At 56.0% G+C, this 24,559-nt stretch overlaps 1 protein-coding gene across 2 annotated transcripts in view; it reads left to right on the forward strand.

Annotated features, from left to right (window-relative positions):
* Nucleotides 1-3,733: 3,733 nt before the first annotated feature.
* Nucleotides 3,734-24,559, forward strand: part of ABLIM2 (actin binding LIM protein family member 2) — a 189,127-nt gene continuing 168,301 nt past the window's right edge. For both annotated transcript variants that reach the window (XM_074395839.1, XM_039468299.2), the window contains exon 1: nt 3,734-3,869. In XM_074395839.1, coding sequence (XP_074251940.1) covers nt 3,860-3,869 — 10 coding nt within the window. In that variant the 5' untranslated portion in view covers nt 3,734-3,859. The remainder of the gene's footprint in view (nt 3,870-24,559) is intronic.

Raw genomic sequence — 24,559 nt, forward strand, 5'->3', positions numbered from 1 at the left:
TTTGCATTCTGCTCCCTCCATCGCCAGAACAAGCCACATCCCATAATAGTGATTAGGACACTCAGAAGGAGGTGGTACCCTCGTTTCCTTAGGGTCCTACTGGGGGTTCCAGCCATTGTCTTCTGACCTGTGGGCCTGTCATGTTCCTGCTGGCCCTGGGCCTGCCCCTAGGTGGGCCCCCATAACCCTGCTGTCCTCCCCAGAGCCCAGAGCACCCCGTCATAGAGCAGAGGAAAGATGAATGCATCACCTCTAAGTGTCTCCTTATCCCAAAAGAAGGCAGAGTGCCTGAACTCGCGTCCCAGGGAGGCCAGGCCAGGGGTGCATCCTGAAGCCTCCAACCAGGGGCGCCAGGAGGGGTGAAGGAAACCCCACTCCTTACGCTGGTGCCTTGGAAAACTCTAGCTTTCCTCCCAGCACTTCTCCGAACGGAAGCCTGGGCCAAGTTGCCCCTCTCTAAGACCGTCTGCAGAGCAGGGAAGTCCACGGCCCAGGGAAGCCCACAGCCCAGGGAAGTCCACAGCCCAGGGAAGCAGGCAGATCCTCAGGCAGGCGTGATGCAGCCACAGGCTCTGCTGCAAGCCTGGGCGTGGAGCTGGGCAGGTGGGGCTGAGGCCTTCGAGGCCACTGCCTGGGGCACCCGCCTAAGTGGGGCTTGATGGGATCCCCAGTAAAATGCGATGGGAACCCCCAGGGGACTCTGAATAAGCAGTGGAGGTAGAAGGGAGCCCCCCAGAGGTCATGTCTCTAGCCCCTGCCTGCTGCATGGGGCATGGGGCATTACAGGGCATGTCAGCTGAGGAAGGAGAAGCAGGGCAGCAGTTCCTGCTTCCACATCGGTGCCCACCAAGGCGCTCACCTCTAAATGCACATTTAATGAACTTTTTTTTTTTTCCTTCTGAGACAGGGTGTCACCCAGGCTGCAGCGCGGTGGTCCAATCACGGCTCATTGCAATCTCTGCCTCCAACATTCAAGCAATCCTCCCAGTTCAGCCTCCAGAAGAGCTGGACCACAGGCACACAGCACCATACCAGGCTAATTTTCGTATAGAGATAGGGTTTTGCCAAGTTGCCCAGCCTGGTCTCAAACTCCTGAGCGCAAGCAATCCTCCCACCTTGGCATCCCAAAGTGCTGGGATTACAGGCAGGAGCCACTGCACCTGGTCCCCATTTAATGAACCTTTAGGGACCTTGGTTTGACACATTTGGGGCCTCCCTATGTCCATAAGCTCCTTGAAGATTCCTTGACACCCCACCAAGCCTGCTAAAAAAAAAAAAGAGGGGGACAGCATTTTTATAGAATGAATCTTATGACTTGTGAAACGATTTGTCTATTTTCTTCACTAGAACTAGGGAGTCTAGCACATTAAAGGTGTTCGAGAATCCTAAGGGGCGTGCACTGTGAAACAAAGGTCACAGAAACTCAGGCACACAGAGCTGCCTGGGGTCACACCTGGCCCGTAGTACCGGACAGAGAACCAAAGTCTGTTTCAGTTGATTCAGATCAACCAGCAGATTCCTTGAAGTACCAGTTCAGCAGGCACGGAGCAGGAAGGAAAGAAAAGAGCTGGCTCAAGCCCCACCTGTCACTGACTTGCTGGGTGACTTGGGGCAGGACGTCTTTGGGCCTTGGTTTCTGCTCTTACGAAAGAATATGTTGGAACCACATGACCCCTGGAGGCCCTTCCAGGCTGAGAACTGTTAAGACTCCCCAGCCCCTTGTCCTGGGCTCTGGAACCAGCCTGGAACGGGGCATCCACATCCACCCTCTGGCTCACAGGGATTTGGTGCAGAGGTGTGAGGTCCCCCTGCCGTCCGCACCAGGCTGTGTGGTGGAAATCATAGCACCCCTAGGAGGCTCTCAGGAGCCTTCAGAAACCCAGGGGCACGGTGTCTCTATTGGGAAGGAAACAGAGGCTACAGGGGAGCTGGACCGAGAGCTCCTTAGAGACCAAGTGGCAGCAGGGTGTCCCTACGGCAGGTGGTTGCCTGGCCTACCTCTCAGGCCATGACCCAGGGGCGCCAGGTGCCAGGGCTCTCCCCTCTCCTCCATCCTCTCTGTTTATTCAACAGATATTTGTAGAGGGCCTGCTCTGTGCCAGGCCCTATGTTAGGCACTGAGAATAATAATAGCAAATCAAAGACATTTAACTCAAAGATCTCAACCCACGCTGAGGCAAGGCACACATTAACTCACTGATCCTCAGAGCCATCCTTAAAGATGGGGACTGCTCTGAGATCTAATGACGGATCTCAAGGCACAGCGAATTAACAGCCTGGCCGCAGCAGGTGGAAAGAGCAGGTCCCAACGGGCAGGCAGACCCAGGGACCGCCATCCCTACTACCCTTGCCTGAACAGAATGCTCCCAGCCAACGATGGATCCTTCACAGATGGGGCCCTAATGCCCACAAGGGAAGGGACTTGCTTCAGTCGCATCACTGAGAGGGGACTTGGGTTGAGAACAGGATGCCTCACCCCTTCTGCGCCCCCTCAATTGCATGGCACTTGTGTTTCAGACAAAGATCCCAGGGCCTGGCACGGGAGCCCGGCAGCTGTGGGCAGAAGCACCTAGCTGGGCCCCCTGGATTTCTAGGGTGTGTGGGGCTGGGGTGGTTCCCCAGGACTTCAGCTCTCCCCTGAGCCACTGTACTCCTGGGCTCCCGTCCTGGCCCGTCTTGGGAGGAGCTGGCTGCTGCTGGGGTGGGGGAGGGGAGGAGTACCTGCTCCTGCCTCAGTGTTCCATTGAGTCTACATTTTCTGTGCCCAACCTTCTTCCCCTTGTTGAAACATCTCCAAACAGCCCTGGCCCGAGCCAAAGGTCCTTGGCCTCTCTCTCCATGCCAGGTTCCCGCGATTCTGCATCCTAAATGCTCCTCCAGGTCAGGCCCCCAGTGGCCATCCTAGTGCCGGCTGGCTCCTCCCGACCTCTCCGCAGCCCGCCTTTTGTCGCACCAGGCACACAGTGGGGAATCCTGCTTCTCCCCGTTCCCCGACTCCCTCTCCTGCACCCGTGTCCACGCCCTGTGCTGGGCGCCTGACGTCACAGGGGAGCGGGTCACCGTGGGGACTCGGGCCGGGGGCTGCGCGGTGGTGGGCCGCGCCACCTCCCCCGGTGCGCCCCCCAGCAGGGCGCCAGCCGGCGAGGAGCGACGGGAGCATGGGGCGGGGGGCGAGGCGCGGACAGCCCAGCCACGGAGGCAGAAAACCTGCGCACGAATCCCCGCCGGTGCACGCCTCGCTGAGGGATGCGGGCTCATCCTGCCCGCGCCTCGCCCCCGCCTCAGTTTCCCTCTCTGTAAACCGGGAAAGAAGAAGGGCTGGCTCAGAAGCTCTTCAGCCGCTTTGTAGCTCCACGACTCAAGAAGAGCTGCACTCAGCCCACTTTTCCCTGCGCCGCTCTCCTAGCGACTCCCGGGCTTCCAACAGCGGCGGCCCCCACGTCGCCCCGCAGGCCGTGGCTACCGCTCTGCAGAGATCCAAGAGCGATTGCGAAAGGCCTCAGCCGCCGTCGCCGGTCTGCGCCTGCGCTGGCCGCGGAGCGTGCGGGGACGTGTAGTCCGTTCATCCGGCAGCTGGGGCGAGAGGCGGAGGGGCGGGAGCGAGGCGCCTACACTTCCCAGGGTGCTCCTGGCCGGGAGCTGGAGCGGGGCGGGGCCGCCAGGAGGGGCGTGGAGTGGGCGTGGCGTGGGCGTGGCCTGCGCGCGGTGGGGCTGCGGCGGCGCTGCCCGGAGGGTGAGCTAGGAGCGGGCGCGGAGCCGGCGGGCGGGCGGAGGAGAGCGCGGGCGCGGCACCTGCGGGCCGGAGTGTCGGGCTCCCTGCCGCAGCGCCGGGCCGCCCCGACTCCGAGCTGCTGCTGAGATGAGTGCAGGTGAGTGCTGGGGGCTGGGTGAGTGCTGGCCGCTGGATCGCGGCGCCGCCAGGGCTGGGTGGCGTTCGGAGGCTGCACCTGCAACGCCGGGGAAAATCACCCAGCGGCTCCACCCAACTTTTGCTCCAGGATTTTGCAGTCCCGAGGGGCCACAGCGCAGCCCCCTGCCCTGCGCCCGGAGCGCGTAGCTCAGTGGCTCGGGCCGGGGTCCTTTCCCAGCGCGCCGGCCGGCGTGGCTGCGCCGGGCTGTCTGGAAAGCGCCCCTCCTTTGCTTCTCACGGGGGGCCAGGTTGCTCCAGGCTACAGAAGGCGGCCTGGCGGGGATCCGGGCGGGGGCCTGGGATCGGGGCGAAGGTCCGGGGCCCCAGCAGACCTAGGCACGCAGAGGTGAAATGACAGGCGGGGCTTTGCAGCGGGGGGCGCCGCCCTTGCGTGGCTCCGGCAGCGCCTGGGTTAGGGGCGTCAGGCCGACCCTCGGCGCCCGGGACTCTCCGCGGCAGATCTGGGGACCCGGAGCCCGCGTGTGTCAGACCCGGCTCCGACCCGATCTCTGCGTGTCTCCAGCCCTTCGCCCCTGCGCATCGCATCCCTGCCTTTCCCGCCGCACCCACCCTCCGGGATCTGACCGCCTCTGTGCGGCCTGGAAAAATCCCACAGCGTTGCAGCGCAGCCGCGCCTTGTGCTGTTGGGGAAACTGAGACCTGGAACTGGAGCTCTTGGCGGTGAGCCCTGGCGGCGGCCTGAGGATGCCTGGATCTGAGAGCCTCCTGGGGCCCACACCAGGCTGAGGGCTTGTCGTTGCATTCCCGGCAGGGAAGATCTGTCACCCCATTTTTCAGGGTGTGACCCGAGGCGCACCAGGCTTGAGTCACTTGCTTGGCTCAGGAAGGGGGGCAGGGATTCGAACCTGGGCCTCACGGACTCTTGTGCTCTTTCCTCTAAGCCTGTCTCGCCAGGGACTGCAGTATGGCCCTTGGCCATGGTGCAGAAACCAGTGGGGACAGCGCTTCCCCTAGGGAGATCAGACTGGGGGGAGAATGTGCATTTAGTGAAAGCTTCCTGTGCACTGTAGGCCTAGAAGGGGGCGGGAGCTGAGGGGCCAGGGACTCCCCTCCCCTGGGAGACAGTCTGCCTCCCCCTCCCATCCAAGGCAGGAGGCACTGCGTCGCAGGGAGCCTTTGGGAGTAGCTGAGAGCAATGGCAGGTGGTTGGGGAGGTCGGAGGCAGACCCTTTGGAGGAGGATTTCTGAAATGGCCAACCTAGTTATCTGGGGGTGGCTGGGGCACCCTGAGACTTGGCAGAACCTCCAGACACATTTATCTAATGGCAGGTGGGGATAATGGCTGGGTGCACGCAGAGTAATTTTATGCCTCCTGTGGCCATAATTGATACCTGTGGTCCCCCTGTCATCAGGGAGAGCCTCGGAAGCAGCGCCGACATCTCTCCTCTGCATCTGTGGCTGCTGTCCCCAGAGAAGAGGTGTGTGGGCACTGGGGCAGTTGGGGGCAGAGACTGGGGTTTGAACCATGGTGCCTGTCTGGTGGTCTTAGGCATAGGTGGCGCCTTCTGGAGCTTAGCTTTCTGACCTGTAAGAGCAGTAGCATTGGCTGCCTGGAAGGGGACAAGGTGTAACGTGAAGAACCCCACACATGGGAGGCCCTCGGTAGTTTGAGATGGTCATTGCTAGATGGCCAACTCAGCTCAGCTGCTCTGAGTCAGTCCAGCTCTTTGGAACTGGCTGTGTGTGCGTGCGCCCGGCCACCTGTCGCCCCTGCCCAGCCCTGTCCCCAGCCGATGATGCACATGGCAGGCATTTCCACCCACACAGTAGGGGACAGCAAACAGCTTGGGCCCTTGTTCCTGGCATGTGGGCTCTAACGTCCAGCCGCTGTGTGTCTGGCAGGATAGGAGCTTCCATCGTCAACAAGGGCAACAAGGGCAGGTCCCCCGTGGCGCTCCCCAGGCCGGCTGGCATTACTGCAGAGCTCAGCACTGGGAGGAGTGGCTGAGCATCATCTGGTCTGGTCTCCAGCTGCCCAGATGGACCAGAGGATCAGAGCCCAGGGCAACCTGTCCAGCCCTCCTGAGCTGCCGGCTCCCCGTTCCTCTGGGCTGTGTGCAGGTCTTCAGTGTCCTGACACAGGGTGCCTGCAAGATGACTCGGGTATGGATCGAAGCCGTACAGTTGCCTTACTTCTGCTGCCTGTTGATTTCAGGTGGTCGGGGTGATTGTTTATATAGCACATGGCAAGGTTGTGGGAGATGACATCCCGTACCAGAGAGACCTGGATCCGAATCCAATGCTCTGACTGTGGGGCTCCCCTGCCTCAGTTTCCCAAGTAGTATGGAGGGCAGGCCTTTAGCTCTGAGTGCAGTGCCAGCCCACACATGGTGAGCCCAGCAGGTGATGACGGGTGTGATGTAGCGTCATCTTACTGTAGTCCACGTGGTCACAAGTGGGCAGCTGGGGGAGGGCTTGAGAAAGGTGCCTGAGCTGGGGCCGGGGGTGGGGTGGGAATGGATTCCAGTGCCAGGTCTGCCACCAGTGGGCACCAGATCCTTGAGCAAGGCCTGTGCTCCCTCTGAGCCTAGATGTCCTACCGGGCAGCTGCTGGGCTGGCAGATTGAATTCCCCTGGGTGGACAGAGGCTCCTGAGGGGTTGTATTAATTTGCTCCCTAGCAAAGCGCTAAAGACCAGGTGGCTTAAATGGAGCTGGAAGGGCTGTGAGGAGTGTTCCAGCCCAAACCCACCCACCCGCACAGAGGGCAAACCGAGGCTCAGGGAAGGAAAAGCAGCTGTCCAGGAGCAAGGAGAGACTGTGGCAGAGCGGAACCTGAGTCCTAGTCCTCAGACTGTGGTCGGCACAGGTCCTAGTATTTGGAACAGAGACACATTTCTTCTCCTAAACCAAGAATGGGCAATGACGTAGCCACAGAAACGTCCACACCTCAGCCTTACTAGTAACAACAAAAAGCTAGAAGCCACCAAAGCTCCCAGCACTGAGGGAGCTTAGTGCCGGCAGCTGCCCCGCTGTCCATTTTCCCTGCCTCACTCCACTCGGGATGAGGCACAGCAGAAGCCAGACCCTCCTGACCCAGAAATTCATCTGAGTTTGTATCTGGAGAGGACCACCGTTGCGCAGGCCCTGGCAGTCTGTGCTTAGCCTGGTCACCCCCAAGCTCTGCCCTATTCTTCTGTGAGGCGCAGGGTTCCTTCCTAACCTGGCCACCCAAGACCCTTACTTTCTATGGTTTCTGTCGATGAGATAGTTTAGGGGTAGATAGGATATTTTCTAGAATCAAGTATTGAGTTTGATGAACGCTTGGAAAGTCCAATCGCACTGTCCCAGAAAAAGGTGTGTGTCTCTGACTCATGGAAAAGCTGCCTGCTCCGCACCCTGGGCTTCCGGAGCATCGTCTGGGCCATGGGAGACCGCTGAGCTCACGAGAGGAAATTGTCAAGACTGGGAGATGAAGGGGCCTGTCTTGTCGCTGGCCCTTTAGGTGGGCACTGCCTGTCCTTGAGGCCGGACCAGGCTGCTGGCCCGATGCCATCAACCAATCCCAGAGCCTGGATTCCATGGCCCCTTTCCTGCAAAGACACTCAGGAGACTTCCTTGCTGCACCCCTTGGCTGTGCCTCTGCCTGAGTAGGGCTCCGTGAGACCTTCCCTGACGTGGGGTCTTGGGCTCACACCCAGCCCTGCCACTTGCTAGCATGATCAAAGACCAGACCTCCATATCCTTCCTTCCGTTGCTGCCTCTCCCCAGGGTCTTGGTAGGGACTGAGGGTGCCGTGAGCTGATCAGCCTCTGCCTGGCGCGTGGTAGAGGCTCACACAGATTGTTAAAGTAGTTGCGATAGGAAAACATGGGCCGTGTCCTGGGGTAGCCCCTAGTGCTTGCAGCTGATCGCATGGCTCCTGCAATCATCCCCGCATGATGCGGCTGCCCCAGTCCCGGGGAAGCCTCAAAAGAGCAGATCTCTGAGGTTCGCACCCAGCGCAGAGCAACCTGAGTCAAGCAGTCTTAGTTTACTCCAGGAATTTTTCCATCTCCAGGGCTGCTCAGGGTGTCTAGGGTGTCGGGCAGCACCCAGGTGGGACAGGCTTAAATGTCGCAGAGACCTCAGCTCATCAAGTGCCACACCGGGGCCCTGGGCCAGATGCTCGTGTAGGTTTCCTCCCGGGGTCGTCACAGCACTGCTCAGAGTGGCCCGTGGTATCTCCACCGACGGAGGAGGAAATGCCTGCGAGTCCCATCCAGACCTGGTGTCATGTGAGTTGTAAATAGCAGAGCTGGGATTCGAACCCCAGTGTGTCCGACTCAGCCATAGACATGCATGTCCCCCGCTGGGCGGGCCCTGCCTGTATGTGTTAGCCAGCCGCCATGGGGGATGTGTTGCTGCCTCATAATGTGTGGCTGAGTGCCAGTCTGGATACAGCATGACCCCTTTGGGGCCATTACAATGGAGCTTCTTGCTGGAGGTCTCATGTAGCCCACCTTCTCGCCTGGGCATGGTGCGTTATTCCCATTTGCCAGGTGCAGGACCTGCCAGCATGGAGCCAGGAGGAAGGATCAGACCCAAACCCGGCTCTATCTGGCTCCAGGTCTCCACCTCCTATGGGCCTCCTGCCTGGGGTCATTGCATGGCCCCGGTGATTCACCCTCAGGTAGCCTTCCCTTGGCTGAAACTTTCCAAGCGTGAGAGGGCACTCTGGTGCCGTAGAAGGCGCACTGGCTTTGGGGCCGGCACACTCGGCCTCCAGCCCCAATCGTCACTTGCTACTTGTGTGTTTCTCCGAGTGGATTGCTTAACGGCCCTTTGCCTCAGTTTCCCCACATAAAAAGCACAGGTGATGACAGCTGCTTTTGAAGGTTGCCGTAGACTCAGGTGCTGAGTGGGAGTCCAGGGCCTGGGCACAGCAAGCACCAGGGAACAGGCAGGTTGGCCTTTGTCACAGCCGTCAATACCCTCCACAGCTCAGGGACAAACCTGACGTCATGCCCCATGGGAGCTGCTGTGGCATCATCAGCCACAGCCAAGGCTGGGTTCACAGCTTCTCCTCCCCTTCGCTGGTCCTGCTGTCCCTTTGCCAGCCCCATCTCAGTCCTGTTGATAGGGCTGCAGTGAAGCCCCGGGAGGACCACCAGCATCTCCAGAGCCGCCCGGCTCCCGGTTCTTCTCGACATAGCATCCTCAGGAGGCGTGGTGTCTTGAGTCATCGGTCCCAGCTCTAAGCTTCATTTTAGCTGCATTCTACTGAGCGGTCCCCACCCCAGGCGGCATCAGCGGCCCCTCCCATCTCCTGCACGGAGCTCAGCTCACATCCTGTGCTGGAAGTTCAGGACTTTGGTTTCTCTGTGCTTAGAGCGACAAGTTAGAGACACGATCTGGCAATGTGAGTCCAGCCAGCACATGAAGGAAAGCGCTCAGTGTCACTACGGCTGGCATGCTGGCTCTGTCCCTGCTGGCGTCTGTCCTCAGGGCACGACGGGACCTTGTACTGCCTCCCCTGCAAGCCAGTCGGGTGGAATGAGAGGGGGCATTCCGTGAACACCCGTCGAGTGAAGGATGAGGGATAGGTGGAACTCCGTCCCGCCCCAGCGGGGCCTCCTCGTCTGTGCTGCATTCCAGGTGAAGCACTCACAGCCTGGCCCCTCTCTGACCCTCTGCTTCTGTGGACCTCAGTGTCCCCAGGATCTCACATGGAAAATGGCATCTGTCGGTGTTGCAGCTGGACACGAAGTGCCCAGGAGGAAGAATTCCAAGCACCATTCAGAACTTCACCCTGACAGCCGAGTTTCAAATGCCCTTGCGATGTTCCAACCCCCTTGCCCTGCAATGGTCTCCAGTGAGGCTCCCTGAGTAGGTGCCGGGAAATGTGGGTGCGGGTGGCTTACTTGGGAGATGACCACAGGAAGCATGAGGGCGGGCTGAGGACGGTGAGATGGGGAAGGGAGGGGAAGCCAGGAAGGGGCATTTGGACGGGGCAGGGGGGCACCTCTCTAGCAACTGGGGCTCAGTTCCACTGGAAGCCTCTGAATCGCCCCACAGGGAGGTTGTCTGTGCGGGGTCTTTCTCCATCGGCCCCGTCCTGTTTGGGCGCAGGGCTGAGTGTGAGGCGCTGGGTCTGGGCCTCCTCTGTGTCCAGCAGTCAGCAGCCCCCGCAGGGGGTCAGAGCTCTTCCAGAATGTTCCTCCTGTCCCTCCATGGCTATTTATGAAGCACCTACTATGTACTGTCTGCCCTGTCTTTGCCCTGATCCCCAAACAGCCCTGCATCCCTCCTGCCGCCTTCTGCCTGCCCCCACTCTCCTGGAGCCCCTCCTCCTCTCCTTTCAAGGCTCCGCCAGACTCATGCCACCGCAGGAGAGCTTCCGCTGCACTGGGGCTGCCGCCTCCTCCTGTTTTCCCTCTCCCCGCCACCCGCCTCCCACCACCCACTCCCCCCCACTTCCACCCACCCCAAGCCCCTTCTCTGCTGAGGAAGGCACGCGTGGTGGGCTTTGGTGAAGTATTTCTCCCCCGCAAGGTCGGGCCACTGTCCCTTGGTGCCTGCCCACCTGGGCCTCAGGGAACCACACCGGAGTTTGGGGTTGGTCTTCCGCTGGGCCCTGACTTGTGCCCCCTCTCCTGGGATATTGGGCCTAGGGCTGACTTTTCATGATTAAAGGGCGATTCACAAGATAAAGAAAGGATTTTGTGCAGGTTCATGCCTCACTCAGGGAAAAGGCCACCCGTGAGTGTCCAGGGGCTGCTGCCGCCAGTGACCACAAGCTGGGGGGCTTACAGCAAGAAGAGGTGTTTCCTCCCAGCTCTGGAGGGAGCAATTCAACGTCAGTGTCAGAGGCTAAACAGTGCTGGCGGCTCCCCCGGGGGCTCAGGAGAGGCTCAATCCTCACCCCTCCAGCTTCGGTGGCTGCCGGATTCGGAGGTTTGTGGCCACATGGCTCCAATCTTCAAGGCAGTGTCTTCAAACTCATATCTGTCACAGGTTCTAGCGACTGAGATGTGGGTACCTTCTCAGGGAGGCATTACTCAGCCAGACACAGTCTCTGGGTGCATTCTGTTTCTGTGGCCGATACCTTTGCTTCTCCCCGTGGGGTCTCTAGGATGGATGAGACAGTGAGAGTGACCTCTCATAGGATAAACAAAATGTTACTCACTAAATTTAAACATCCCGGGAGCTAGATCCTGTCACAGACTGCGGGCATGAATATCAATTGGTACAATCTTTTGGGGAGCAGTTAGGTGAAATGTATTGAGCCTTAAATACATTCATGCCTTTTGATAGAATAATGCTACTCCTGGGAATCTCTTCTGAAGAAATGTTCTGAAATGCAGACATGAATTCAGAAGTAAAAAGCCATTGATTGCAGGGGTTACACACTCTGCAGCGCAAATGTCCAGCTGCAGGACACTGGCTAAGGACAGCACTGTCCATCCGTATCAGTGGTTCTCAAACTTCTAGGGCCTTACGGCTCAAAATTACTGAGGACCCCAGAGAACTTCTGCTTATGTGCATTTCTTGATATTTACAGCATTAGAAATTAAAGCGGAATTTTTAAAAAAATTGTTGACCAGGCATGGTGGCTCACACCTGTAATCCCAGTGCTTTGGGAGGCCGAGGTAGACAGATCACTTCAGCCCAGGAGTTCAAGACCAGCCTGAGCAACACAGTGATATGTTGGTACAAAAAATATAAAAATCAGCTAGGCAGGTGCCTGGTCCCAGCTACTCTGGGGGCTGAGGCAGGAGGATCGCTTGAGCCTGGGAGGTTTAGGCTGCAGTGAGCCGTGATTGCACCACTGCACTCCAGCCTGGGTGACAGGGTAAGACCCTGTCTCAAAAATATATATAAATAAATAAAAATTGAAAACTGAAACATGTTAAACTGCAAAAGGACGGTGACTTCTTTGCATGTTAAATAAGAGCATTTTTTAGTGAGCTGAGGCACTGCTTTACAGCCTCGCAAATCTCATTACTATCTGGCTTTGTAGATGATGGCTGGATTCTGATGTCTGCCCTGCGTTAAATCAGTTGTGACATCACATGTCACGCGGCCTCTGCAAAACTCCATTGTACGCTCAGGAGAGAGTGAGAGTGAAAGGGAAACCGTATCTTCGTGTTGTTGTTGAAAGGATTTTGACCACCAAACCCTGTATGGGGTCCTGGGGACCTCCAGAGCTCCCCAGACCACACTTTGAGAGCTGCTGATAAAAGATGGAATATTGTGCATTAAAAATATTATGAAGCATAAATAAAATACATGTTAAGGCTGGTGGTAGATGAAGAATACAGGACACATCACTTTACAGTCTGCAAAATACGCAGAAAAACAGCTCAGAAAAAATGTGCTGGGATCATGGGCAGTTACCCTTTGTTCCTAATGCTTTGCTGTTCTGTGTTTTTACTGCTTATTCATTTTAAGGACATGGCAGTGGCGGGTTTGCTCAACGCTAGGTCTCAAGGACACTCCATTAGAAAGCAGCTGTCAGCCTCCCCGGCAGCTGGCCATGTCCTCTTGCTCTGGGATCCTCTATTTTGGGAGGTGGACTTGCACTGCTGAGCTAGGGCTGTGAGTGGTATTGACATGTTACAGGCACAGGGATCTCTCTCGTGTGTGTGTGTGCACGCACATGAGTGTGTGTTCTGGGGATAATGGGATAATTTAGTCTACGGTTATAAAAGAGAGGGATCTCTCGTGTGTGTGTCTGTGTGTGTGCACGAATGTGTGTTCTGGGAATGATGGGATAATTTAGTCTATGGTTATAAAACAGAGTGAGTTCTCGTGTGTGTGTGTGTGTGTGTGTGTGTGTGCACGAGTGTGTGTTCTGGGGATAATGGGATAATTTAGTCTACGGTTATAAAAGAGAGGGAGTTCTTGTGTGTGTGTGTGTGTGTGTGTGTGTACGAGTGTGTGTTCTGGGGATAATGGAATATGTGTGTGTGTGTACTAGTGTGTGTTCTGGGGATAATGGAATGTGTGTGTGTGTACACGAGTGTGTGTTCTGGGGTAATGGGATGTGTGTGCGTGTGTGTGTGTACACGAGTATGTATTCTGGGGATAATGGGATAATTTAGTCTACGGTTATAAAAGACAGAGTTCTCGTGTGTGTGTGTGTGTGTGCACGAGGGTGTGTTCTGGGGATAATGGGATAATTTAGTCTATGGTTACAAAAGAGAGGGAGTTGTGTGTGTGTGTGTGTGTGTGTATGAGTGTGTGTTCTGGGGATAATGGGATGTGTGTGTGTGTGTACACGAGTATGTGTTCTGGGGATAATGGGATAATTTAGTCTACGGTTATAAAACAGAGGGATCTCTCGTGTGTGTGTGTGTGTGTGTGTGTGTACACGAGTGTGTATTCTGGGGGTAATGCGATAATTTATGGTTATGAGAGGGATCTCTCGTGTGTGTGTGTGTGTGTGTGTGTGCATGAGTGTGTGTTCTGGGGATGATGGGATAATTTAATCAATGGTTATAAAACAGAGGGAGTTCTCGTGTGTGTGTGTGTGTGTGTGTGTGCACGAGTGTGTGTTCTGGGGATAATGGGATAATTTAGTCTACGGTTATAAAAGAGAGGGAGTTCTTGTGTGTGTGTGTGTGTCTGTGTGTGTACGAGTGTGTGTTCTGGGGATAATGGGATATGTGTGTGTGTGTACACGAGTGTGTGTTCTGGGGTAATGGGATGTGTGTGTGTGTACATGAGTGTGTTCTGGGGATAATGGGATAATTTAGTTTATGGTTATAAAAGACAGAGTTCTCGTGTGTGTATGTGTGTGTGTGTGTGCACGAGTGTGTGTTCTGGGGATAATGGGATAATTTACGGTTATAAAAGAGGGAGTTCTCGTGTGTGTGTGTGTGTGTGCACGAGTGTGTACTCTGGGGATAATGGGATAATTTATACGGTTATAAAAGAGAGGGAGTTCTGCTCCGGAGCACAATCCCTGGTTGCCAATGAGAAATTAGGAGCTGGCCTGAGATTTCATGTGCTCAGCTGGAATGCAGCAGCCAGCAGGGCTCCGGCAGAGAGCTAAATATATCCTGGTGTGCTGACAACCTCAGGAACCCCCGGCCGCTGACCAGAGTGGGACCCAAAGGGAGTGACTGATTTGTCTAATAAAAATCAATGCCTGGCAGGGCGCTGTGGCTCATGCCTATAATCCCAGCACTTTGGGAGGCCAAGGTGGGTGGATCATCTGAGGTCAGGAGTTCAAGATCAGCCTGGCCACCATGGAGAAACCCCACCTCTACTAAAATATATATACATTAGCTGGGTGTGGTGGCACACGCCTGTAATCCCAGCTACTCGGGAGGCTGAGGCTGGAGAATTGCTTGAATCCGGGAGGCGGAGGTTGCAGTGAGCCGAGATCACGCCACTGCAGTCCAGCCTGGGCAAAAGAGTGAGGCTCTGTCTCAAAAATAAATAAAAAACCAACACCTGCCATTTACAGAGCACCTAGCAACACTGGGCATGGGAGCGAGGCTGCACAGTTGATCTCCGACACCACAAATCCCAGTGGGTCGATGTTACTGCTCCCAGTTTGCAGATGAGGGTGCTTGGATAGGACAGGAGGTGTGGCCCGCCCCAGGTCACATGGGTGGTCAAGATGGGAGGGGGGCTTCCCGCTGGCTCTCAGAACACCCACCCAGTGTCACCGCCTCCCCAGAGTGAGTCTCCCTGCGGGTTCTTTCGCAGTGAGTTCTGTGCCTGATAAAAAACATCCCTTTTGCGGATGGTGCCTTTTTATGCTTCTTGAGGAAGGGGTGCCCAGCGGCTGATAGAGAACAGCAGCATGGCATGGGGGGGCACTGGCTGAGCGCTGGCAGCGGCCCCTCTGTGGGTCCTCTTGACACCGGGTGGGGGGTCGGGAGCTGTGACTCCCCATTTTACAGGTGGGGACATAGAAGCAAAGTGACACGGAGAAACCCGCTCCACATCACCTGCTGGGCCGGCACCTTGTGTCCTTCCAGACCCTGTGCTCAGCCGAGAGGCACCCTCCCTCCCTCCATAATCTGCATTAAATGTGGGTCAGTTTTCAGTGAGGCTTTCCGTGCGCCTTCTCTCAGCTCAGCACGGGAGTCGTTTGATGTGCTGTCTGTGTATTTGTGATTGTCCTCTGCGCCTTGCCCTTCAAATGGAGCAGGTCCCCCAGAGGCGGCCCTGGGACCTAGGGGCAGCGCCGTCACTGGGGAGCCGTAGGGGTGGCTGCGGATTTTGGAAGCGACTTAGAAACTCTCTCTTCTTCCTTAGAATGACCCACAGCCTCCTAGGAGGTTAACAACTTGGAAGATTTTGCTGGAAACTGGGATTTTATTGGGAATTTCTGCCCCAGCACCAGCGGCTGCTTCCCCGCTGAGGCTCTGCTTGGAGCTTTGATCCCTTCCCGTCCCCCAGCTCGGCCAGGCACCCCTGGGGCCCAGCAGGAGATCCCAACGGGATTTTGCTCTGGATTTGGGAGGGTGGGACCTCCCGGCTAAAGCCAGCCCCTCCTTGGTGTTGACTTGGACAGCTCCCAAGAGGCAGCTTTCAGGGAGGGGCTGTGGTTTGTCCCCAGACCTGAGCCCTCCCCTCCAAGGGCCCGTTCCCTCGGCGAGGACCTGCCTCTCCCTGCGGAGGCTGACACCAGGAAGGACCCCGCTACAGAAGACTCCCCGGCCTGCTGCAGAGGCCCGGCCCCACCCCCGGTCTCACGGGCAGCCACGTCCTCTAACGTGCAGCATGCAGTAGCTACAGGCGTGGCAGGGAGGCTAGAGGTGGTATGTTCCCTGCAGCATGTGGCTCCTCTGGCCAGGCACTGGGGGCCGTTCTTCCCCCCAGGAGCACCCAGCCACCGAAGAAGGCATGCAGCAAGTGATGGTAACATACCGGAGAAAGCACTTCTCAGGGAGAAGGTGAACCTGGCCTGAGAGAGAAATCCTGGCAGGGTTCCTGAAGGAGGTGACATCCCACCAAGCAGGAGTTAGCCAGACAAAGCAGAGGGAGAAGGCACCTGACGGCAGGGACAGCTGGTGCACGGTCCCCGAGATGGGAGGGAGGGGGCGTGTTTGAGGAACTTCACCCATGCCCTGACCTTAGGCCCTGGGTAGGGTGCAGGGTGCAGGGCTCCAGTGCTGTCTGCCTTTCGTGCTCCACGGCCCTCCAGTACCTCCCACAGCACCTGGCTGGTAGTAGATGCCCGGCGACAGTGCAGGGAACCCAGCCTTGGGGGCCTGGGAGTCAGTGTCTGGGGGAGGCTCTTTCTTTAGAGGGTTGGGTAGAGACCCCTGATGGCACAACACGTAGATGCTTGGGCCTTGGCCTGGGATGCTGCGATAGAGCTGGGCAGGCCCCAGGGGACGTGTTTGCAGAAGCCCCCCCTCCAGCCTGCCTCCCCTCCCCTCCCGCCCCAGCTTGGACACTGTTGACATTGACACTCCTTTCAAGATTTTTAGCCATGAAGGGAGGGGAGAGGGACAAGGGCCGGTGTGTCCAGCATCGGGGAGGGTCTTGGCAGATGGGAAGGTGGGGTGGCTGCAGCGGGGAGGGAGGCAGGCTGAGAGTGTTTAGGGAACTGGTGCCAAGGCCGCGTCCCTGTGCCTGCCCACGTGTTCACTGAGCTGTCTTCTTGCCCTCCCACCTTTTTCAGACCTGAGGTTCCTTGGGGGCCGGGCCAGGCTGATGTCCTCACTGAGGGCTCATTGATCAGAAAGGGATGGTGTTGTCCTCGGGGAGGGTCCAGAGAGGGGACAATCAGAGCTACACAATTGCAGGAAGCGGTCCCTTCGTCCCACCGTGCAGGGGAGAGCGAGGGACATCAGGACGAGGCTGCTGATTTGGAAGCCCTGGTTCCCCCTCTGTGCCCACCTGGTGGCCACAGCCACATGTCAGGGATGCCATCGCTCACGAGGCGCCACTCGGCAGCTGACCCCAGCGAGCCCGTGCAGCTCACTCACAGCCCTCGTCATAATTCCACTCTAAGTGGAGGGCTGGGGTGGGGCACCTGTTTGGAGGCTTGGCAGCATCATGTTCAAGCTGGTAGCTCTTTAGCTCCTGGGCCGGGGAGGTGGCAGGGAAGCCAGGTGACTAGGATGCCCTCTGTGCCTGAAGGTGGAGAGTCGTCGTAATGGACTCTGTCAGTGCACCCCCTGGGCATTGGGCCCTCGGTGCTGGCCCCAGGGGTAATGTTGGGGTGGTGAGGTGGGGCAGAGTCTCTGCCCTCAGGCAGTGTGGGCAGCAGGAGAGACCATCTAGGAGCAGGCAGCCACAGCAGTTGGGGGCAGTGCCATACAACCTTCGAGACCCAGACACTCTGGGAGGGGCTAGAGCCAGTGTGGAGACCCCGGCAGCATCCCGGCCCTTGCTGTCCCAGATCTGGGAAAGAGGGTTAGTTATGCCAGGAATAGAACCCTCTGTCTCCCATGGCACCACCTGACTCAGGGCACCTGGAACAGCTGCGGCACTAGAGGCTGGGCTTGCAGCTGGAGGGAGGTGGGCTGGGCTTGGCGCTCTGCTGGTCCCAGGATGACAGGGCCAAGCAGCCTGTTCCCCTCTGCACCTGTGGCTAGGTTTTCTGGTGGGCTCCTGCGTGGAGCAGGAGGCCCCTCCCCATCCTCTGAGCCCCAGGGTGCATGGATTCTCTCTCCACTCAAAGTGCAGGTGGAGTATCTGGCCCCACGTAGGTGGATAAACACACCTACGTAGTGTGGCAAGTAGCCCTGGGTGCAGAGTCTCCTTTTACTTAGAACTCACCATTGCCCTCACAAATAGGTCTCCTGGGGACAGACCTGCGCATAAACCCACTCCTAATACCAAGTGTAACTGGCTGGCATTAGGAGCGGATGTATGTGCTGATGCCTGTAATCCCAGCACTTTGGGTTACCAAGGCAGGAGGATCACTTGAGGCCAGGAATTTGTGAGTAGCCCAGGCAACATAGCAAGACCCCATGCCTACAAAACAAAAATTTAAAAAGTGTCATCTATGCTTGGTATGAAGCACGACCTCCCTTCTCCTTTTGTGGAAGTTGAATCATTCAGATGTTGGTAAATGTGTTTGGCAAGGCCGTTCCCTGGTGCCTGAGCTTCAGGTGCATGGAAACCGGCTGCAGGGAAAGCTGTGAAGGAAGTGGGTGTGGCCGTGGTGTGCGGAGGAGGAACAGGGGCTGTAACTGACTGCAGGTCCTGTCTGGGGCCGGGATGTGTGGGTCTTATAAGCCGTAAGATTATAGCTTTTGTTTGCTCTGGGCCAGGCACTCCCATGTTTGTGATCTCTTTAGAGTGATTCCAGAATTCCTAGCAATGCTTGGGGCTCTGAGGGTTGGGGAAAGGGGATGGCCAAGGTCACATGGCCAGGAAGAGACAAGGCTGTGATTTGAGCTCAGGGCTGTGTGTTCCCATTCCTGGGCCCCTCCCACTACCTGGGGATGACGTGCAGGATGGCGAGAATATCTAGACAGGTGAGGCTAAGGCAAGGGCAGGCTGGGGCTGGAGACATAGGCAGGGCCCACCTGAGCCTGAGGTCAGGTTCAGTGGCCTTGGAAACCAGCCATGGCTGCAGGCTTTGCCGTGGATTTGAGTGAGGACAGAGTTCTAGAAAAACACCGTTCACACCCCCCAGGCCTCATCTGCATTGTTTCAGCTTGTAACTCTTCAAAGCTCTTCTTGGCTGCCACCTCCCTGCCTTGAACCCCACCCTGACCCAGAAGCTGGGGGAAACACACTCTTTCCTAAGCATCATCAGCCCTTTCCCTCCTTCCACGTGTGTCTGGGTGCCGCTCTCTGCCGGCCTCCGTGGGACCTTCAGGAGCCCCCAACCTCCCTGGGTCATGGCCCTCTTGTGTAGTCTCTGGGGTTGATTTTATCCTCGTCGCTTTCATCAGTAGCAGCGGCCATGGGAGTAATGGTGCCGCAGACAGAATGCACGTTCGTTTTTTGAAGGGGCAGCTAGTTAAAGAGAGGCCACATGTGGCCCCACCTGCAGACAAGGCCCCACCACTGCCGCCTTTACCCCACCAGGCTTCCAAGCCTCCATGTGGTGTGCGGCGTGGTGCTCCTCCCACACCGTTTCACCAAGTTCCCACCTGGCCTGAAATCCCTGCCACGGCTGAGTCCTCAGCTGCCATGTGGGATCCCCCTGCGTGGCTCCCTGTGGTGTGCCTGACCACATTCTCTCTTTCCTTTACCAGATGGGGAGTATTTATTTTGTTTTGTATTTTTTTTCTTAATTTTAAATTCTGGGATACATGTGCAGGACGTGCAGGTTTGTTACATAGGTAACCGTGTGCCATGGTGCTACACCTATTAATCCATCACCTAGGCAGTAAACCCCACATGCATTAGCTATTTATCCTGATGCTCTCTCTCCCTGACCCCTCCGACAGGCCCTGGTGTGTGTTGTTCCCCTCCCCGTGTCCACGTGTTCTCATTATTCAGCTCCCACTTATGAGTGAGAACATCCAGTGTTTGGTTTTCTGTTCCTGTGTTTGTTTGCTGAGGACGATGGCTTCCAGCTCCATCCATGTCCCTGCAAAGGACATGATCTCATTCCTTTTTATGGCTGCATAGTATTCCATGGTGTGTTTGTACCATATTTTCTTTATCCAGTCTATCATTGATGGGCATTTGGGTTGATTTCATGCCTTTACTATTGTGAACAGTGCTCCAATAAACATATACATACATGTGTCTTTATAATAGAATGATTTATATTCCTTTGGGTATATACCCAGTAATGGGATTGCTGGGTCAAATGGTATTTCTGGTTTGGGATCTTTGAAGAATCACTGCACTGTCTTCCACAACGGTGGAACTAATTTACATTCCCACCGACAGTGTAAAAGCGTTCCTGTTTCTCCACAGCCTCACCAGCATCTGTTGTTTCTTGACTTTTTAATAATCGCCATTCTGACTGTTATGAGGTGGTATCTCATTGTGGTTTTGACTTGCATTTCTCTAATGATCAGTGATGATGAGCTTTTTTCATGTTTGTTGGCTGCGTAAATGTCTTCTTTTGAAAAGTCTTTGTTCCTATCTTTTGCCCACTTTTTGATGGGGTTGTTTTTTTCTTGCTAAATTTATTTAAGTTTCTTGTAGATGCTGGATATCAGACGTTTATCAGAAGGATAGATTGCAAAATTTTTCTCCCGTTCCATAGGTTGTCTGTTCACTCTGATGATAGTTTCTTTGGTTTGTTTGTTTGTTTGTTTTTTGAGATGGAGTTTAGCTTTTGTCACCCAGGCTGGAGTGCAATGGCTCTATCTCAGCTCACTGCAACCTCCACCTCCTGGGGTCAAGCAATTCTCCTGCCTCAGCCTCCCGAGGAGCTGGGATTACAAGTGCCTGCCATCAAACCCAGCCAATTTTTGTACTTTTAGTAGAGACAGGGTTTCTCCATGTTGGCCAGGCTGATCTTGAACTCCTGACCTCAAGTGATCCACCCACCTCGGCCTCCCAAAGTGCTAGGATTACAGGCATGAGCCACCAGCCCAGCCTCTGATGATAGTTTCTTCTGTGGTGCAGAAGCTCTTTAGTTTACTTAGGTCCAATTTGTCAATTTTTGCTTCTGTTGCAAGTGCTTTTGATGTTTCTGTCATGAAATCTTTGCCCATGCCTTTGTCCTGAATGGTATTATCTAGATTTTCTTCTAAGGTTTTAACAGTTTTGGGCTTTACATTTAAGTTTTAATCCATCTTGAGTTAATTTTTGTATAAGGTATAAGGAAGGTGTCCAGTTCCAATGTTTTGCATGTGGCTAGCCAGTTTCCCCAGCACCATTTATTAGATAGGGAATCCTTTCCCCATTGCTTATTTTTGAGAAGTTTATTGAAGATCAAATGGTTGTATATGTGTGGTCTTATTTCTGAGATCTCTATTCTGTTCCATTGGTCTGTGTGTCTGTTTTTGTACCACTACAATGCTGGTTTGGTTACTGTAGCCTTGTAGTATAGTTCGAAGTCAGGTAGCATGATGCCTCCAGCTTTGGTCTTTTTGCTTAGGATTGTCTTGGCTATATAAGCTCCTTTTTGGTTCCATATGATTGTTTCATAATTTTAAATTTTATTTATTTACCATTTTAACCATTTGTAAGTATATCATTCAGCGGCATTAAGTCCATTCACATGGTTGAATGATGATGCAGCCATCATCACCGTCCATCCATAGAACCTTTTTCATCTCCCTAAACTGAGGCTGTGTCCCCATTAAACACACACTCCCCCTTCTCCTCACCCAGCCCCTGGCACCCCCATTCTTTCTGTCCCTGTGGATTCAATGACTCTAGGAGCCTCCTATCAGTGGACTCCTGCACAATTTTATTTCTGTGATTGGGATTTCACTCAGTGTAATATCTTCACACGTCATCGTATTATAGTCTGTGTCAGAATTCCCTTCCTTTTTCAGGCTGAGTAATATTCCACAGAATCACTAGGCCACCTTTTATTTATGGATTCATTTGCCAAAGGACACCTGGGTGGCTTCTGCTTCTTGGCCGATGTGACAAAGTCTGCTGTGAATGTGGGCGTGGGACTGCCAGATCAACGGCAGTTCTTCGTCCAAGTTTTCGAGGGCCCACCCTGCTTTTCCGCAGTGGCTGCACCATTTGACACTTGGTGGGGGTGTTTTGAAGGCAGGACCGTGTCAGGCTGGCCTGTGAGCCCTGTGCACAGGGAGGGAATTCACAGCTTGGCTGTGGGCTGTGATGTGGCTGTGTCTCGCCAGCTGCACCTTCCATCACCTCCTCGCCACACCCTGTGCCCGGCCAGGTTGAGCTTTTAGGGGCTCCCATGACGGCCATGCTTTTCCCCAGCTGGGTGTCTTTGCACAGGCTGGTCCCCTCGTTGGACGCCCCCCTCCCTGCCCCTTCACCCAAATCCATCAGAGGCCTGCCCCATGGTGCACACTCCCTGTGGGCACTCCCCCCCACCCTGGGCCCTCTGTGGCCTCCACTGTCCTTGTCCCTTTGAGGCATGGACTTGTCACTTGTCCGGGGTTCATGCCATTTCTGCCTGCCTTCCTTGACCAGGGACTCTCAGAGTGGGGACTGTTTGGCCCAGCTCAGGATCCCCTGAGCCAGTGAGCCCCTGTGGCAGAGTGGGGGTCCCAGTGCCTGCTGGGGACTAAGGGGCTGAGCAGTGCCCAGGTCAGTGTCTGAGTCACCCTGGCTGCCATGACAGATACCACGGCCTGGGCGGCTTGTGAAGACGGACGTTGGGCTCTCACAGTCCTGGAGGCTGGAAGTCCCAGATCGAGGCATGAGAGTGGGCTCTGCTGGGAGCCACCTCCTCAAAGATGGGGTCTTCTCACTGTGTCCTCCCATGGAAGGGGACAGCAAGCCCTTTGGGATCCACCCTCATGACCTCATCACGTCCCGAGGGCCCAGCTCCTCATATATCGCCTTGGGAGTTAGGATTTCAGCACACGAATTTGGGGGGGACACAAACATTCAGACCTTAGCAGCAAGTGACCGGCCTTGGCTTCCTGAGGCCTGAGTGGGGAGGCCCCCTGTGTGCTCTGGAACATGGCGACTGGACCGAGGCCACACGGCAGGACAGGGCCCTAGGCAGTGAGGTGTGAGTACTTTAAAAGTACTATATGTACGTTAAATTTCCATCTAGACCATTCTTAAGTGTGCTGGTCTGTGGCGCTGAAGACATCCACGGTGCTGTGCGACCAGCAGCCCCGTCCATCCACAGGACCCGCTCGTCTTCCCAGAGGGAAGCCTTGTCCCCTTCCACACTCACTCCCCAGCCCCTGGCACCCACCCACCCTTCTACCTTCCATCTCTATGAATTTGACAACTCCCGGGACCCCGTCTACATGGCATCCTGTGATATTTGCCCTTCTGGGACTCAGCGTGCTGTCCTCAAGAGCCATCCATGCTGTAGCCTGCGTCGGGATTTCATTTCTTCTTAGGGCTGAGTGATATTTGGTTGTCTGTATAGACCATGTTTTGCTCGTCTGTTCACGTGTCTGTGGGCGCAAGAGTCATCTCCACCGCCTGGCTAGTGGAGATTCTGCTGCTGTGGACGTGGGTGAGCACATGCACGCCGTGTTTTTAATGGTCCTGTCGGCAGCTCCGTGGCAGGTGACCTCAGAGCAGGGACCGGGCGCCAGGCCCCCCCCCACAGCGCTTTCCGTGAGCCGCTTCCTTCATTCCTGGCCACGTTGGCTCTTCACCACCTGTGAGCGGGAGGTCTTATTGTCCCAATGTGCAGATGAGGAAGCAGGTCAGCCATGAGAGGCACCTGGCCCACGCTGCCGGCCTCTGGGCTGGGTGCTGGGGCGCTGGGCGGAGGACTTTCCGCCCTCGGAACCCGCATCGTCTGTGCGCCTGGAGAGCATCTGTCTCCATCCACTGGGACGGCTCTCACGGGATATCACAGCCGGGGTGGCTTAGAAACAGCAGACACTGATTTCTCACAGTCCAGGAGGCTGAAGGTCCCAGATGAAGGCCAGCAGATCTGGTGTCTGGGGAGGCCGCTTCCTGGATCATCGATGACATCTCACTGCGTCCTCACGCATGGAAGGGGCGAGGGAGCTCTCTGCCGTCCCTTTTGTAAGGGCACCAATCCCATTCACGAAGCCCCCAACCTCGTGAACTGATCACCTCCCAACGGCCTCACCTCCTAACACCCTCACGATGGCAGTGAGGGCTTCGACCTGTAAATGTGGGGACGCAGACATTCAGACATAGCAATATGTTGGCACCTCGCGGTAGGAAAACGCTGCCTGTGCAGTGTGTCCCTCCTGGCCGCCCGTCACCCCCAGGAGTCCAGTGTGGAGATTTGCTTAGCTTTCCTCCTCCAGGATCCAACCCAGAATCACACATTGCAGTTGGTTATTGTGTGCCTTTGTCCTTAGCTGCCTTTATTCTGGAATGTTCTCCCTACCCTTTTTCCTTTTCTGTCCGTCTTTCGTGCCACGGGCACACTTGAAGAGTCCAGACCTGTGGCCTTGTGGCGTGTCCCACGATCAGGACTGGTCTGTTTCTTCATGTCTGGGTTTGGCTGAGCATTTTGGGGTAGGGCCTGCCTCGGTGATGCTGGGTCCGTGCCTCTGTGCCCGGCAGAAGGCACACAGGGCCCACTGGCTCCCGGGCACTTTCGGATTTTAGCACACCTTGTGTGCACCTAGCAGAAGTGAAAATTCCCACACGTGTGTCTTTGCGCCCGCATGCAGATAGACGCGTGAGGGATATTCCCGGAAGTGGAATTGGCGGATGGAAACACCTTCGCCAAGCCACCCTCCCAATGGCTGTCCCAATATGTACCTGTCCCAAAAGGGCACAAGCCCCTCGCCCCTGGTCCCTTCGAGCCCAGCTCAAGACACTGTCAGTCTTTTAAATATTTGCCAGACCGTGGGAAAACGGGGCACTTCCTGTCTTCCTGGCGCTGTGGAGCCTGAGAGCATTTACATGCATTTCCTGGCCATTTGTGTCTCTGCGAATTTCCTGTCCCTTTCTTTGCTTATTTTTCTGTCGGGTTATTTGTCTTTATTGATTCAGGAGGCGGACGAGGCACGTGGCCTGCGTTTTGCAGGCAGGGAGATGGATCGCTATTGGTTCTCACGTGCGTGCGTTCTCCTTGGGCTGGGGCGAGCTGTGTGTGGAGGGGCTGTGAGCGTGGAGAGGGAAGGGCAGCAGGAGGCGGCCGGTTTCCAGCCTGGGCGAGTGCCTCCGTGGGGACAGAAAGCAGAGTGTGGTGGAGGAATGG

The sequence above is a fragment of the Saimiri boliviensis genome, chromosome 3 (genome assembly GCF_048565385.1).
Source record: "Saimiri boliviensis isolate mSaiBol1 chromosome 3, mSaiBol1.pri, whole genome shotgun sequence".
Taxonomy (NCBI): domain Eukaryota; kingdom Metazoa; phylum Chordata; class Mammalia; order Primates; family Cebidae; genus Saimiri; species Saimiri boliviensis.